The 18345-nt window shown below is 37.6% G+C and overlaps 1 protein-coding gene across 6 annotated transcripts in view; it reads right to left on the reverse strand.

Annotated features, from left to right (window-relative positions):
• The window catches only part of KLHL5 (kelch like family member 5), an 84152-nt gene that overhangs the window by 25519 nt on the left and 40288 nt on the right, over nt 1–18345 (reverse strand). For all 6 annotated transcript variants that reach the window (XM_081812456.1, XM_081812455.1, XM_081812457.1 and 3 more), the window contains one exon: nt 7054–7240. In XM_081812456.1, the coding sequence (XP_081668582.1) occupies nt 7054–7240 (187 nt within the window). The remainder of the gene's footprint in view (nt 1–7053; nt 7241–18345) is intronic.

Here is an 18345-nt window from a genome sequence, read left to right on the forward strand (position 1 = left end):
TGACATATCTGATAAAGGGTGAGTATCCAAAATATACAAAGAACTTATATAACTCAACACCCAAAAACCAAATAATCCAATTAAAAAACAGACAGAAAACATTAACAGACATTTCTCCAAAGAAGACTTACAGATGGCCAACTGACACATGACAAGATGCTCATCATCACATATCAGGGAAATGCAAATCAAAACTACAATGAGGTATCTCCTCACACCTGTCAGAATGGCTAAAAACAACAACAGAAGAAACAACAGGTGTTGGCGAGGATGTGGAGAAAGGAGAACCCTCTTGCACTCTTGGTGGGAATACAAACTTGTGTGGCCACTCTGGAAAACAGCATGAAGGTTCTGCAAAAGGTTAAAAACAACTACCTTATGATCCAAGAACTGCAGTAATGAGTATTTACCCAAAGAATCCAAAAGCACTAATTCAGGGGTGCCTGGGTGGCTCAGTTAGTTAAGTGACCGACTCTAGAACTCAGCTCAGGTCTTGATCTCAAGGTCATGAGTTCAAGCCCCCTGTTGGGCTCCATGCTGGGCGTGAAGCCTACTTTAAAAAAAAAAAGCACTAAGTCAAAGGGATACATGCACACCTATGTTTACAGCAGCATTATTTATTTTAGCCAAGATATGGAAACAACCTGAATGTCCATGGATTGATGACTGGATAAAGAAGTTGTGGTATATATATATAATGAAATATTACTCAGCCATAAAAAAGAATGAAATCTTGCCATTGCAATGACATGGATGGAGCTAGAGAGTATTATGCTAAGTGAAATAAGTCAGTCAGAGAAAGACAAATACCATATGATTTCACTCATATGTGGAATTTAATAGAAACAAAACAAATGAACATAATGAGGGAAAAGAAAAGAGAGGAAAACCAAGAAACAGACTCTTAACAATAGAGAACAAACTGATGGTAACCAGAGGGAAGGTGGGTGGGGGATGGGTGAAATAGGTGATGGGGATTAAGGAGTCACTTGTCATGATGAGCACAGGGTGATTAAAATAAAAACTTAGGTCATGATCCCGGGGTCCTGGGATTAGCCCGCATCAGAGGTCCCTGCTCAGCGGGGAGCCTGCTTCTCCCTCTCCCTGTTCCCCTACACCCCACTTGTGCACTCTCTCGCTATCTCTCTGTCTCTCAAATAAGTAAATAAAATCTTTAAAAAAATTAACTGTATAGAGAAAAAAAATTTTTTTTAAATAAAAACTTAAAGAAAATTTTGTAGCAGGTAAAACTACTAACAGTATCAAATGCTACCAAGAGGACCAAGTAAGATGAAGACCACAAAGTATTACTGGATTTATCTTCATGGAGGTCATTAGTAACTTTATAGAGAGTCCCTTGTCTGAGTGGTTAAGACATGATGGGGAGGTGGGGGGATAAGAGATAATGAGCACAGATGACTATATGAGAAGTTCAGCTATAAAAGGGAGGAGAGAGATAGGAGTTACTAGGTGGGTTGAGAGAGGTTTTGTTTTGTTTTGCTTTTCAACTGGATAAACTCGAGTTTGCTCACATGCTAACGGGAAGGATCGAGTTGTGAGGAAAGAAGCTGAAGGGGTCCTACTGAACAGCGAGGTTCCTGAGGAGGCAGGAAAGGGCAGTGTCAGAACACAGGTGTGGGGCTGGCCTTCCTAGGAGCAGGGAGGGGATACACATTCTATTGCAACCTAGAAGGACAAGAGCGTGAGTGCAGATCATGAACTTGGGAAACTATGAGTGTGGGGAGTCTGGGAGTAACTGTCTGGTCTTGTCTATATTTTTTTAAGAATTAGAAGATTCCAGGGACACCTGGGTGGCTCAGTCAGTTAAGCGCCTGACTGTTGGTTTCAGGTCAGGTCATGATCTCACAGTCATGGGGTCTAGCCCCGCACTGGGCTCTGCACTCATCACGGAGTCTACTTCAGATTCACTCTCCCTCTCCCTTCCACTCTCTCAAATAAATAAAGAAAATCTTAAAAAAAAAAAAAAAAAGAATTAAAAGATTCCAGGAATTCTTTTGTTTTATGAAGTGAGAAAAAAATTTAAAAGCCCCACCCCTCTAAAATAACCCAACCTCCATTTATGAAGAGTTCAATTAGAATCTATTTTATTTCTCTCTTTCTAAGCTTCTAACACAACATGCAATCAGAGCTATCTTTATAGAATTAAAATCAGGACAAATATTTATTCTAAAGTATTTGTTATAATTAGTTCATCAGAGCACTAATACTATTGATAATCTAAAATTTAGAAAGTTTTGTTATATATATATATATATATAAAATATATTATCTCATATGTTACCAGTTTTTATTTTTTTAATTTACCCTACAAAATTCTTAAGTTATTTGGGATAAAGTCCGAGTCTTTTTCCATCTCTGTATTCTTGTTTTTTTAAGATTTTATTTTTAAGTAATCTCTACACCCAACATGGGGCTTGAACTCACAACTCCGAGATCAAGAGTCACACTTTCCACCGACCAAGCCAGCCAGGTGTCCCACCATCTCTGTGTTCTTCACATCAACAAATAGAGTTCCTTATATGTAGTAGCTGTTCAAAAATATTTTTTGAGCTTGAACAATCTTTATAATTTTTAGGTATAATGAGATTTTATTCATACTATTTCATGTAATAGTATACTTTATTCATCACTCTAAATTTAATCTTTAAAAATGTCTTCATTCTGTCAAATAAAAAGGCAATGCTAATCATTTTTCCTCACTAATGAGTTTAAGGAACATTTTTTTCATTCAATGTTATTTTACTTCCAGTTCACTAAGCAGTATCATAGTTCCAGGAATTGGTGACTAAAATTTCCTTTGCAAACACCAAACATAATTCTTTTTTTTTCTTTTTAAAGATTTTTTTATTTATTTGAGAGAGAGAATGAGATAGAGAGAGAGCATGAGAGGGGCAGGGTCAGAGGGAGAAGCAGACTCCCTGCCAAGCAGGGAGCCCAATGCGGGACTCGATCCCAGGACTCCAGGATCATGACCTGAGCCGAAGGCAGTCACTTAACCAACTGAGCCACCCAGGTGCCCCAATTCTTTTTCTTTTTAACACTCACTTTTCAAATTTTATTCATAACCATTGAATATGTGTATGACAACGCAAATACATTATTACTAGAAAGATAATTTAAATAAACAACAGACACAGTATAAATAACTGCAACACAATGATATTACTTAATAAGTCAAAGCATAATCTTTTATGACATTTTTGCAAAAAAATGGATATTTTTATGGGGTACTTTATATAATAATTTTAATTTTTAAAAAGATTTATTTATTTATTTGGGAGGGGCAGAGGGAGAGAGAGAATCCCAAGTAGACTCCCAGTTGAGCCCCAGTCGGAGCTCGATCCCACAACCCTGAGATCATGACCTGAGCCGAAATCAAGAGTCAGACACTTAACTGACTGAGCCACCCAGGCGCCCCTATAATATTTAACTTCAAAGGAGGTAATATTGTCATCAAGGCAACAATGCCCCCGCCAAATCCATGTTTACCCAGAACCTCAGAATATAAACTATTTTGAAAATGAGGTTTTTGTAGATGTAATTAGTTAAGATGGAAACATGTTATGGAAAAGTATGCACAAGCAGGGGAGCGGCAGGCAGAGGGAGAAGCAGGGTCTCCGTTGAGCAAGGAGCCCAATGAGGGACTTGATCCCAGGACCCTGGCATCATGACCTGAGCCGAAGACAGACGCTTAACTACCTGAGCTACCCAGGCATCCCACCAAACATAATTCTTAAAAAAAAACCCCAAATATCCTCAAATAACAAATTCCTAATAATTACAAAATTCTTTATAAAAGCTTAGAAGTTCCCTGACTTATACTAAAAGATTAACCTTTAAAAAAGTAAGCAGAAATATATCCTAACTTTTTCTTAGTGGCTATTTAGAAACATTTCCAGCTTATTTGTTGGGCCCTATACTAAGATATATGAAGGGACCAAGAACCCAATGATCAGACTGCCATCCAATTAATGCAAATTGCTCCTCATTATAAAGACTTTGGGTACAAAGTAAGTTAAGGCCAGGGCAGATAGCTTGAATCAGATAGAAGGTGAGAACAATTGGCATCTAGGAAAGACTCAGAAATAAAGTTGGTCAAGTAATAATGGCCAGATTACAGAAAGTCTTGGAAACTAGAAAGAGGAATTGACATCTTATGTGGTAAGAAATGAAGACTGTTGTAGTTTCTGAGCAGAGTAGTGCATGTTAACAGAAGAGGTAATAAGGCAGAGGGTGTAGTCTCCAGAGTCAGTGCCTGCTTTGAATCCTGATTCCATCACTAATTAGCTGGGTATTCCTGGGAAAGACAGGTAACTCTTCTAAGTACAGGCATCCTAGGGCAATAACAACATTCAGCTCTTAGAGTTATTATGAACATGGGATTAAAAATGATAGGTGAAGCGCTTAACGTAATGCCTGGCCCATAGTAACAACACAAGGAATGCTATTCGCACTAAATGAACATGATCAAAAGATGTAGGCTCATAGGAGGCTACCAGGAACTGGAAAGTAGCAATGGAAATTTAGAAGAATAAGACTCATTTGAAAGAAGACTTGGTGATTGTCAAACTGTAAGATTTGAAAGAAAGAAACAAAGAAAGAGAGAGAGAGAAATGTATTATTTACTTTGGGTACCCCTTCTTATGCATGGAGAATTTTCCACTGTACGAAAGAGCTTTGATGAGAGTCAGGAGCTCCATCTCCCATAAAGCCGAAGACAGATATTCATCCTCACTCCTTGGAAGTTTAGGGCCCAGGATTGCCCTAAAGCTAGTAAAATAGATACTTGAACCTAGGATTTAAAATCCAAGGCAGGGGGTGCCTGGGTGGCTCAGATGGTTAAGTGTCTGCCTTTGGCTCAGGTCATGATCCTGGGGTCCTGGGATCGAGTCCCGCATTGGGCTCCCTGCTCCTTGGGGAGCCTGCTTCTCCCTCTGCCCCTCTCTCTCTGTCTGTCTCTCATGAATAAATAAATAAAACCTCTAAAAAAAAATAAAATCCAAGGCAGGCATTAGAAAGAAGGTGCAGTGGATATAGTTCCTGCCTATTTCTCCACGGCCTTCCTTATCTGCTTAAATGGGCCAGGGCTGGTGTCCATTCATGCTACTGAAAAATGCTGAATTTCAGTTCCAAGTCCTCAAGTCTGGGAGACATGGTCAGAGAAGACCTGAACACACATAGTTTGAGATGAAAGCTGAACAACAAATAGATCTTTCACACAAGTTGAAAATACGAGAATGAGAGCAACACAAGAGTACAAGCAACACAGAAATAACAATTAAAGCCTTAAAAAAGAGAAGGAAAGAAGGAGAGGGAGAAGTGCTAGTAAGGACTACAAAGCTGAGCACCAGTTCCAGGCATATAGTAAATACTTAATAAGTATTTGCAGAATGATTACCTGGACTGTGGCTCTCCAGAAATTTCAAATATTTATACTATGACTCTCATCAGCTATTTAACTTTACATATTTCTGTACCATTCAGTGATCAAGCCTATATTTGGAACTTAAGTATCTATAAATACATACTTAGCACCATATTGTTATATGGGATAATATCTACATCTTTGTCACCATGAAGCTAAAAGTTAAATTACAGTAAAACTCTTTCGATTAGCGCTCCTATTTTTATATCCATTAAGGATATCACATGGAAAAGAAATCTTTAGATGTGAATAATGCATTGAGGGCTTCAGTCCTACAAATAATTCAAGAGATGGCAAAGGACAACCTTCATTCATATGACAAATATTTATTGATGCTGTCTATGTGCAAGGCACTGTTCTAGGCTCTGTGGGATTTATTGTTGAAAAAAACAAGTTTCTTGCTTTCCAGAGCTTACCTGGGGGGAGGAAAGAAGTAGATAGATCAGGTGCTATGAAGAAACATAAGCAGAGGAATGAGATACAAAGAGGTATGCACAAGATTAGAAAGCGATAGACAGGTGATGACTGGCCAATGGGAATCTTTTTTGGTTAAACTGATGTTTGGAGATCTGAGTGAATAATTTCTGCTAGCCATTCCAACATCAGGGCACAGAACATTCCAGTGAGAGGGGACAGCTAATGTAATATCCCCGATGTGGGATAATGTTTGGCTTGTTACATGAACAAGGAGGCCAGTGGGGCTGGAACGGAAAGAGTGAGGGGAGAAGTAGAATGAGTTGAGCTCAGAGATGTAGTCCCAAGTCAGAGAGGTGCTGTCAGGGGATGGAAGGCTATTAGTACTAGTAATTCAGAGAGAAGGGAGATCAATGTATACTGAGAGAGAACACAGAAAGCTTCTAGCACACTACCTGGCACTGAGTAGGAACTATATATGGTGTTTTATTACTATTATTGTTGTTAGTAGTAACAACTGTTGCAAGAACAGTACAAAGAATTCCTAGAGACCCTTGGCCCAGATTTTCCAAATGTGGATGTTTTACATTTGCTTTCGATGTATATGGTATGTATACTTTTCTCCCCCCCGAACTGTTTAAGATTAAGTTGTAGAAATGATGCCCTTGTATCCTAAATACTTCAGTGTATCTTTCTCAAAACAAGAAACCCTGTTACGAAACCACAAAACAATCTTCAAAATCTGGAAGTTAACATTTATACAGTGCTGTTATCTAATCTACAGACTTTATTTTGGATCTTATTGTTTGTTCCTATTATGTCGCTTACAGCAGAAGAAATTCAAGCTGATGCACTGCCCTGTCTTTATTTGTATCAGTGTGGACTCATGAATACTTATTGATTTAATAAATGATCATCTTTTATCATTATTTATTTTGGTGTTGAAATTATCCCAGATTTGGACAGTGATGGTGCCTACAAACGGCCTCTTCTGTCCCTTGAACTGTCTCCATTATTCTTTGAGCACTTCCTTACTTTCTGGCACTATAAGATGTTCTGCGACTACCTGGTATTTTTCCAGTCCTGGAACCAGCCATTTCTCTAAAGAGCTTTTTGGCCATGTGTGTTACTAATTAAAATTCCTTCCCTCCCTCTGCCCTGTTTCCCCCCCCCGCCAAAAGATTATTTAATACCTTTTGTTGAATCCATTCCTCCAACTGCAAATAATGTTCCAACCGTTGACTTTCTAGGTTTTGTCCGAGGGCTTTGTAACATGGGTCGTCTCTCTGGTAATAAATGGTACTTCATTGCTTCCATAATAAGTTTCTGACATTCTATATCATCCCGGAAAAGTGCATTATTTTCCATGTCTGCCAGGAACTAGAAAAGAATAGTGAGTATGTATGCTGAATGAGCAAGAAAATAGTAATTAAAAGAAGACATAGTTTACAAATGGAAAGCATCTCATTTAAAAAAAAAAATCCAAGTCTGGACACCTATTTTTAACTAAAATATGCAATATTTACAAGATTTACATTTTATTTTATTTTTTTTAATTTTTTTTTAAAGATTTTATTTATTTACTTGAGAGAGAAAATGAGATAGAGAAAGAGAGCATGAGAGGGGGAGGGTCAGAGGGAGAAGCAGACTCCACGCCGAGCAGGGAGCCCGATGCGGGACTCGATCCCGGGACTCCAGGATCATGACCTGAGCCGAAGGCAGTCGCTTAACCAACTGAGCCACCCAGGCGCCCAAGATTTACATTTTAAATTTCATTGAAAAATATAAACTGAAGAGGATCAGTGGTATACTCTGAAACCTGAAATAGTGCTTATCTCTGGGAAGTAGAGAAATGGTGCTTCTTGAATGATCTTTTTTACTGCTTTTCTATATCGTCTAGATTTTCTACAATAAGTCATTTTTACTTTTTAAATTAGAAATGATTTTAATTGAAAAAGAGTAATTATAAATAAAAGTTGACTAATTAGACTGCATTTACCTGACCTATCTAAACAGAGCTCAAAGAACAACAGCAGGGGTGCCTGGGTGACTCAGTGGTTAAGCATCTGACTCTTGATTTTGGCTCAGGTCATGATCACAACAGAATCATGAGATCAAGCTTTGAGATGGGCTCTGTGCTGGGCGGGGAGTCTGCTTGAGATTCTCTCTCCCCCTTTCCGCCTGCCCCTCCCCACCTCTAAAAAATAAAAAAACAACAACAGCAAAAACTTACCAGTTTCTTAAGGGGCAAAGAACTCTAAATGATGATTATCCTGAAAGAATTTAAATCCCTTGTGCGTCACTGAATCCGATTTTTAAAATTTATATAATTTTATGCAAAAGTATAGATATGGTTTCATCCTGCCTTTTAAAAAGTTATTTTCTTGTCTTACCAGATAAAGGGCTAGTATCCAAAATCTATAAAGAACTTATCAAACTCAACACCCAAAGAACAAATAATCCAATCAAGAAATGGGCAGAAGACATGAACAGACATTTCTCCAAAGAAGACATACAAATGGCCAACAGACACATGAAAAAATGCTCAACACCACTTGGTATCAGAGGGAAGTACAAATCAAAACCACAATAAGATACCACCTCACACTGGTCAGAATGGCTAAAATTAACAAGTCAGGAAACAACAGATGTTGGCGAAGATGCAGAGAAAGGGGAACCCTCCTCCACTGTTGGTGGGAATGCAAGCTGGTGCAGCCACTCTGGAAAACAGTATGGAGGTTCCTCAAAAAGTTGAAAATAGAGCTACCCTATGACCCAGCTATTGCACTACTAGGTATTTACCCCAAAGATACAAATGTAGTGACCCAAAGGGGCACCGGCACCCCAATGTTTATAGCAGCAATGTCCACAATAGCCAAACTATGGAAAGAGCCCAGATGTCCATCAACAGATGAATGGATAAAGAAGATATGGCATATACATACAATGGAATATTACTCAGTCATCAAAAAAAAAAGAAATCTTGCCATTTGCCACGATGTGGATGGAACTAGAGGGTATTATGCTAAGTGAAATAAGTCATCAGAGAAAGACAATTATCATATGATCTCGCTCATACGTAGAATATAAGAAACAAGACAGAGAATCATAGGGGAAGGGAGGGAAAAATAAAACAAGACAAAATCAGAGAGGGAGACAAACCATAAGAGACTCTTAATCATAGGAAACAAACTGAAGGTTGCTGGAGGGGAGTGGAGTGGGGGGATGGGGTAACTGGGTGATGGACATTAAGGAGGGCACATGATGTAATGAGCACTGGGTATTATATAAGACTGATGAATCACTGAACTCCGAAACTAATAATACATTATGTTAAATAAAAAATACAAAAAAAAAAAGAATTTCTTTTCCTTTTGTGCTTGTTTCTCCATCCACCTCCCTACCTCTTTTTGCTGTATTTCTTTTATTCAGGTTATTGATCCATGTGAAATTAATTTATAAATAGAGTATGAGCTGAGGAATATTTTAATTTCCTTCAAGGTAGATGGCCAATTCTGTACCAGCACCATTTATTAAACAATCTCCTCCATTTCCAAGTGAATTGAACTTTGGTTATATATCGTATTCTTATAAATACATCTCCGGATACAGGAGACCTGTTTTCTGACTATTCTTTTCCATTGACCTTTTTGTCTATTCCTATTCTAATACCACATTTTTTAGTGTCTTGATAGCATATTCTGATTTTTTAAAAGATTTTATTTATTTGTCAGAGAGCGAGCGAGTGCGCGTGTACAAGCAGGGGGTGCAGCCGGCAGAGGGAGAAGCAGGCTCCCCTCTGACAGGGAGCCCGATGTGGGACTGGATCCCAGGACCCTGGGATCACGACCTGAGCTGAAGGCAGATGCTTAACCATCTGAGCCAGCCAGGCATCCCAGCATATTCTGATTTTTTTAGAGAAATCTATCCTGCTGTTCATTTTCATAGTCTTCTTGGCTATTTTTGAGGCTTTGCTTTCCATATAAGCTAAAGATAAATTTATCTAATTCCCTTTCACCAACTTGATCCTGTTGGAATGTTAATATGAACTGCATTAAATTATTTATTAATTTCGGAAGAATTTACATTTTTATGATATTAAGTCTTTCTTTTCAGGAAGCCTTTCCATTTATATACCTTTCTTCATATAGGTTATATGCCTTTCTTTTATTAAATAAACATATTTAATATACATATTACACATTTTATTATTTTTATTGCTATTGGGAATGGATTTTTAAATTTTCATTTTGCCCATATTTTGGAGAGAAAAATCTTTTGATTATTGTATACCTATAATCTACTATTTTACCACATTCCTTTATAAAACTATAGTTATTAGGCATACAATCATAATCACCACCAAAGAGGGATATAGTTGACATCTCTTTCTAATGTGTATGCCAATTACTTCATTTTTATTTTATTTTTTATTTTATTATTAGAATTGCTAAAACATTCAAAGCAATGGTTAAATAATCAGGGTGATACAGAGTACCCATTTCTGGTTTGAATTGATATGGTTTTAGTGTTTGACTAGGATGAAAGTTGCTATAGCAATTAGTAATCCATCTTTATTGTATTTGGGCTCTTCTTTTCTCCCTATTTTACTTCAGAGTTTTAAAACTAAGAATGGTTCCTACATTTTTTCCAAACGCCTTTTATACATCTAGTGATATGATCATATGGCTTTTTCTCTTTTAAGTTACTGATATAATAATTATCTTGACAGATTTCCTGATAATCATTCTTATATTCCTGGAAAAAATATTCCCGGTCATAGTGCATCATTCTTTTGATATACTGCAGGATCATATTTGATAATATAAGGTATATTTTACATATCATATAATTCACCATTTGAAGTATACAATTCAGTGGTTTTTAGCAAATTTGCCAAGTTGTGCAACCATTACCATAAACAGCTTTGGAACATTTTCATCACCCCACCTAGATCTCACGTGCGGTTTGCTGTTTAATCTGTGTTCCCATCTCCTGTCCCATGTGCTTATCTGTCTCTATAGATTTGCAGTTTTTTTTTTTGATGTTTGATATAAAGTCATATAATATGTGGTCTCTTGTGTCTTGCTTTTTTCCTTTAGTGTGTTTTTGAGGTTCATCTATGCATGTATCAGTACATCATTTCTTTTATTAAAACATTTTTTAATGTTATTTTTTTTAAAATGCAGGTATTCTATTTTTTTTTCAAAGATTTCATTTATTTACTTGTCAGAGAGAGCGAGCGGCAGGCAGAGGGAGAAGCAGACTCCCCACTCAGCAGCGAGCCCGACGCGGGACTCGATCCCAGGACCCCGGGATCACGACCCGAGTTGAAGGCAGACGCTTAACCGACTGAGCCACCCAGGCGCCCAAAGCAGTTTTTTATTGTAGTTGGCACACAAGGTTACATTAGTTTCAGGTGCACAACATAGTGATTCAACAACTCTGTATATTATGCTATGCTCACCTCAAGTGTATGCACACCATCTGTCACTGTACAACACTATTACAATACCATTCACTATATTCCCTGTTATAGCTTTTATACCCATGACTTATTTATTCCATACTGGAAGCCTGTCTCTCTCCCTCCTCTTCATCCATTTTGCCAATTCCCCACCCCCACTGCTCTAGCAACCATCAGTTTGTTCTCTGTATTTATGGCTCTGTTTCTTGCTTGGTTTGTTTTTAGATTCCACATATAAGTTAAATCAATGGTATTTGTCTTTCTCTGTCTGACTTCTTTCACTTAGCACATAATACCTTCTAGGCCTATCCATGTTGGCACAGATGACAAGATCTCATCCATTATTTTTTTAATTATTATTATGTTATGTTAATCACCATACATTACAACATTAGTTTTTGATGTAGTGTTCCATGATTCATTGTTTTCGTACAACACCCAGTGCTCCATGGAGAACGTGCCCTCTTTAATACCCATCGCTGGGCTAACCCAACCCCCACCCCCCTTCCCTCTAGATCTCATCCATTTTTATGGCTGAATAATATTCCTGTGTGTGTGTGTGTGTGTGTGTGTGTGTGTATACCACATATTCTTTATCCACTCATCTATTGATGGACACACGGGTTGCGTCCTTATCTTAGCTATTGTAAGTAATGCTGCAATAAACACAGGGGTGTATGTATCTTTTTGAATAAGTGTTGTTTTCTTTGGGTAAATATCCAGCAGTGGAATTATTAGATCATATGGTATTTCTATTTTTAATGTTTTGAAGAACCTCCATACTGTTTTCCACAGTGGCTATGCCAATTTATATTCCCACAAACAGTGCATGAGGGTTCCTTACTACTTCATTTCTTTTTATTGCTAAATAATATTCCATTTATGGATGTACCACATTTTGTCTATCTGTTCACAGTTGATGGATACAGATTATTTCCAGTTTTTGGCTGTTACAAATAAAGCTGCTAAGAACATTTGCATGCAGGTCTTTATGCCAATAAATGTTTTCATTTCTCTTGGGTAGATACCTAGAAATAGAATTGCTGGGTCATATTGTAAATACATGTTAACTTTTTAAGAAATTGCCAAACTGTTTTCCAAGTAGCTGCATCATTTTGTGTTACCACCAGCAATATATGAGGTTCCTGTTCCTCCACATTCTCCCTAACAATTGTTACTACCTCCTTTTTTTTTTTTTAAAAGATTTTATTTATTTATTTATTTGACAGAGAGAGACACAGAGAGAGAGGGAACACAAGCAGGGAGAGTGGGAGAGGGAGAAGCAGGCTTCCCGCTGAGCAGGGAGCCCGATGTGGGGCTTGATCCCAGGACCCTGGGATCATGACCTGAGCCGAAGGCAGACGCTTAACAACTGAGCCACCCAGGCGCCTGGTTACTACCTCCTTTTATTTTAGCCATTTGAATGGGTGGGGAATGCAGTTTTACTTTGCAAATGCAAATGAGGAATAATGTTGAGAATATGTTCATATTTTGATAATGGAAGAGTTTCTAACAAAAGTCACTATAAAAAAAAGTCTGTGGCATTTGGAAACTGAGAACAGCATGCTAACAGCAAAAAAGCCAAATTAAGACATAAGTCTTAGGACCTATGCCAGAGTATAAATTATGGTATTAATTATTCTGTATTTTTTCTATGCACACAAGATATAGTTATACTTGCTACAGAAACCATTACCGAATATGCACCGAGCTGGCTCATTCAGATTGATCTTAATGTTTATATTACTTCTGTTATATATAATTACTTTAGTCCTTTGTAAATAGAAATAAATGTGAAAAATTGTAGAAAGTAAAGTCTTGGGAGACTTAATAGTTACTACAATTTGAAGTAAAATATATTCTTTTTTTAAAGATTTTATTTATTTATTTGAGAGAGAGAGAGAGATTGAGAGAACGAGTGGGAGGAGGAGCAGAGGGAGAAGCAGACTCCCCCCTACCAAGCTGAGCAGGGAGCCCCATATGGAACTCAATCCCAGGACCCTGGGATCATGACCTGAGCCAAAGGCAGACGCTTAACTGACTGAGCCACCCAGGTGTCCTGAAGTAAAAAATATTCTTAAACATGCTAAGAGTCTCTATACGTTATGAATAAATGAGATTAATCATATTTAAGTTGAGAGATGAGAGTAATAGAAGGGAATATAAAGCCATTAATCCGTGTATCAGATTAATCAAATGGGAAGTACCAGAAATCACTTGAAAAATCATTCAGAAGGCAATGAAAGAGAACTAAAAATTACAGACTCTTGAATACTCTGCATTTTAGATGAATACTATGTGCCTTCTCTGCCATTAGATAATGACAAATTACTTAAATGAAGGCATTTAGAAAAAAGACGAAACATTTTCAATGTGTACATTTTTATCTTCACTCACATACTTGATCTCCATATGACTATTTCTCTAAAACTGCCCCCTCCAATACTAAAGTAAAAAAATAGAATGTGAATGATTTCTGAATTCTATAGGCTTTAAAAATGTTTTGGTATCAAAAACACGTAAACTCAAAGAATGGTAAAGGTAAATACTGGCTCATTTTATATTTTTGACTTTCAGTAGAAAACAGTAATGAAAATTGAGAACAGAAGAGTGAAGACCAAGATACTTATAACACAAGCTAACCACTGGTACCTTTAAGAATTTAGGTGTCAAAATATTTTAAATAATGTACATCTGTCCTAGTATTCCTATTCACATTGTTTAAAATTTGATCAAACAGAAAAGCTTATAATGCATTCAAAGGTAAAACAAAAAACCGCAAACATGTATCCTCTGGATTATTCAGAGTTAAAAAAAAGTCACCACAACCAACCACACTAAATGATCAGTTGGTAGAGGATTATAATTACATATATTATTTCTTAGGTCATTTTAAGGATCTACACTACAATATACACTATAATAAAATTACTACATATGTAAATTTCATCCCTTCTAGCTAGACCGAATACTGTTTCATATTAACAGAGTAGGGTAAAAGTTCACTGAGGAAGGAACTATTTCACAAAAGTGGATTCTTTTTAAAAATTTTATTTATTGTTTTTAAAAATTTTATTTATTTTAATTCCAGTATTGTTAACATACAGTGTTATGTTAGTTTCAGGTGTACAATATAGTGATTTGCCAACTCTATAGATTACTCAGTGCTCATCATAATAAGTGTATTCTTAATCCCCTTCACCTATTTACAAAAGTACATTCTTTAGGTAACTGGACCTGATGGCCATTTAATATTAGTCATTTGTTATTATTTGATACTCTTTGGACAATTTAAATAATTGTCATATTGTCCTACCTTTTACAGTAAAACGTACAGAATACAATCCAACGTTTTCTTGATGATTTTAGAGTCTACTTCCAAACTTCATCACTTGATAACTATCATTTTGCAACCTTGCCTTTCACTTTTAACAAGGAAAGAAAAAAAAAACACCCCTACTGGTATCTCTAAGCATCACAATAGTGCAACATGGTATTATCCTTGCAGGAAAAAAAAACATGGCTCAGAGAGATGAAGTAACTCATTTGAATCATACAGGGCAATGCGGTTTCCATCAGTCACCACTACTCATCTGCTAAGATCTGGTTCCCAAACTTGAGTGTGCTTCAAATCCACTTGCAGGCATATGAAAGCACAATCTGCTGGGCCCCACCACCAGTCTCAGATCCTGTAGCTGTAGAATGGGGCCAATAATTTGCATTTTAAACAACTTCCCAGGCGGTGCTGATCCTAGAGCTGGGGGCCACACTTTGAGAATAAATGGGCTAATCCAGTGGATCTTCTGTCCTTAACTGTCTCCTCTGTAATATCCGATGCTGTTAAAATTTCCTCCTCCTTAACATGGAATCTCTTTTTAATAGCACTTGAGTTATTTAGGCAGGTTTAGGAACTACCACCATATACTACTATTTCTGAGGGTTCCACCCCTAGTGCCCTTGTGTTCTCTTTGGCCAAGTCATTCTCTTCCTTTTGGCTACGACAACCTAAATAAGAAATTTTCAAAACTTCTTCCTAGGCTCCAAGAGGACTAAAGATACCAAGAAGCTCTGGGAACGTGATTCTTCCATTTTCTTCCCACCTTGAAATCAGCTCTTCCTCCTGTATTCTTTGCCTTAATGGACAGCGCCTTCCTTAATCTCATTGCACAGATCAGAATCATTCTGGATCCCTCTTTCTTTTTTTTTTTTTTTAAAGATTTTATTTATTTGACAGAGAGAGAGACAGGGAGAGCAGGAACACAGCAGGGGGAGTGGGAGAGGGAGAAGCAGGCTTCCTGCCGAGCAGGGAGCCCGATGTGGGACTCGATCCCAGGACCCTGGGATCATGACCTGAGCTGAAGGCAGACGCTTAACGCCTGAGCCACCCAGGCGCCCTGGATCCCTCTTTCTTTGGTACCCCGCACCTTTCAATTGGTCATTAAGTTGTATCAGTTCTACTTCCTAAATAGCTCTTGAGCCTGGTAATTACTCTACCTGCTCTGCCCGAGAGCACCTAATTCACTTGTCTGAGTCCCATAGTCTTCCTAATGGATTTCTACTTTGATCGCTCCAATCCAATCTCCACAATGCAGTTAGAGGATCTTCCTAAATAAAATGATAATTATGCCATTCCCTGCTTAAAATTCTTTAGTGCTTCCTCACTGCTTTGGGGATAAAATGCAAACTCCCTGGCGTCACTAGAGACTCTTTGTCTCTCCATACTGCCCTTTTATGTCTGCACTCGAGCCATGTGAGCTCTCTTCAAATTCCAGAGCATGACACATTTGCTCATGACACCATAACTAGGTATAATCCCCTATCTCTCCTGGGCTATCATGCCCCCTCTGCGGGGTAGCTACTCAGGATGTAGACCGAGTGACACTTGAGAAAGTTCTCCCAGATTCCCCACCATCAGCCCGGGCAGGCTACTCCAGTTACTTTCATAATGCCATGTTCATATACCTGTCATTGCCTTCCTCTCATTATATTGTAGTCACAAATTTATTTTATTTATTTATTTTTTTACATATTTATTTTTTAATCTATTTCTTCCTCCACGTGATACACCTCCCCTGACCCAGCAGTTTTACACATAGTATGTTCAGGGGGCTGACTGGTTCAGTGAAAAAGGCACAGAACTTAACTTGGGTTCAAGTTCTCCCTCTGTCTCTTATTAGCTCTATGATGTTAGCCAAGTAGCAAAGGCAAATAAAACTACACTGTAGAAGGACAGAAATTTATGCAATCGTTTTATGATCTTGAGCATATGGTTTTCCTTTTTTGGTCTGTTACTTCATTTGTACAATAGGTGTCAGGCTAAATGATTGCCTTTCAACTCTAAGATCTTATGGTTATGATTATCAGCAGTATCCTGGATAACAGAAGTGTTAAACGTCTCTCGGAATCATGCAAACATAGTATCATAAATATTTGAAACTGCAGGACTGAAGTCAATCATCAGGTTACTTAATCGCACAGATTCTTTTCAAAGTCTACTAGGATTTTTCACATTTTATTTTCTTTAACCTAGAAAAGGATAAGAAAAATAACTTCTGCTAAGTACCCGTAAAATGTAACTTTCTTCTTTAAATCTGATTTCAAGGGAAACGTTTTACAACGTTATTTTTCCTGAATTGGCATCAATTCGTGCAGTTTCATGTCTATGAATTCACATAACATGCTACCTCTGAAGAGGACGTCTTTCTTATAAAGCATCAGCACTACTTCTTGTCTCTATAAGGTTGAGAGCGAACAATACCTTCTGCTAACAACCGCTGGAAATAAAACATAATGCTCAAGATAAATACAAATAAGATAAAATTTATGGCACTTGAACAACAAACATCTGCCCTCGAGCAGTCACAGCTCATTCTTTCTTCACTTTCAAGGCCTCTTTCTCTATTCAAGCCTTCCAGCTAAGCAGCAGAGGAAATTATTGTACATTAAGTCTCCTTTACGTTCCAAGACCCTCAGTGGATGCCTGAAACCGCAAATAGTACCGAACCCTATATATATTATGTTTTTTTTCTATACATACACACCTATGATCAAGTTTATATTTAAAAGTTAGGCACAGTAAGAGAACAGCGACTAATAACATAGGACAATTAAACCGTAATAAAAGTTATGTGAATGTGGTCTTTCTCGCGCTTTCCTTCCTCTTGTGATGATGAGATAATAAGACGCCTACATGATGAGATGAAGTGAAGTGAGTGACGCAGGCCCTGTGATGTGTGGAAGGATACTGCTGCCCTTCCGACAAGAGGTCAGGAGGACCATGTGCTTCCTGACCACGGCTGACCGCGGGTAACTGACACCGTGGAAGGCAAAACTGCAGATAAGGAGGGACTGCTATACATCCCAGTTAGAACTGTACAAGGGGGAAACTACGCGTGCAAATGTGTTCCGACTGATTGCCTTGAATACACTAACTAGATAGCTCTCAATTCTAAAAGAATGCTGATAATTCTACCATGATTATTTGTAGCACATTTGATGTTACAGAGCACTTTTCTCATCTTTATAATAATCCTGTGAGATAGTCAAAGAGGATGTCATCTCCACCTGACAGATTAAAAGACTGGGGTGTGTGAATATGCCAAGACACAGAGTTTTAAGATGTCAGAGCAGGAACTCTTACCATGCCTCAGTTTATGTATCACCAGAATCCAGCATTTAGTGGATACTTAATAAACACGAAGCAAATGAATTAATCTAAATTTCTGGCTCCTGGTATTCACTGCTACTTTCATCCGCAGCTTTACTAATTCTTCAATAGCTAGAATAGGTTTGTAAACTGAGTCAAATAAAATTATTAACCCCGAAGCAACAATGTTATTTAATTAATGCAATTTAGGTAGTGAGAACTTCTGGGTCGAAAACACAAGCAGAAATTTTTTTTAGCTAAGTATCTTTTCACCTACACATTTCATCAAATATGTAAAATAACCTTATCGGATAGAAGAGCCAAAGGAAAAAAACCTATATTCACGTAATTTTAACATGATTAGCATAAAAA

Source organism: Leptonychotes weddellii, chromosome 2, assembly GCF_054177405.1.
Source record: "Leptonychotes weddellii isolate Sample4059 chromosome 2, ASM5417740v2, whole genome shotgun sequence".
NCBI classification, from domain to species: Eukaryota; Metazoa; Chordata; class Mammalia; order Carnivora; family Phocidae; genus Leptonychotes; species Leptonychotes weddellii.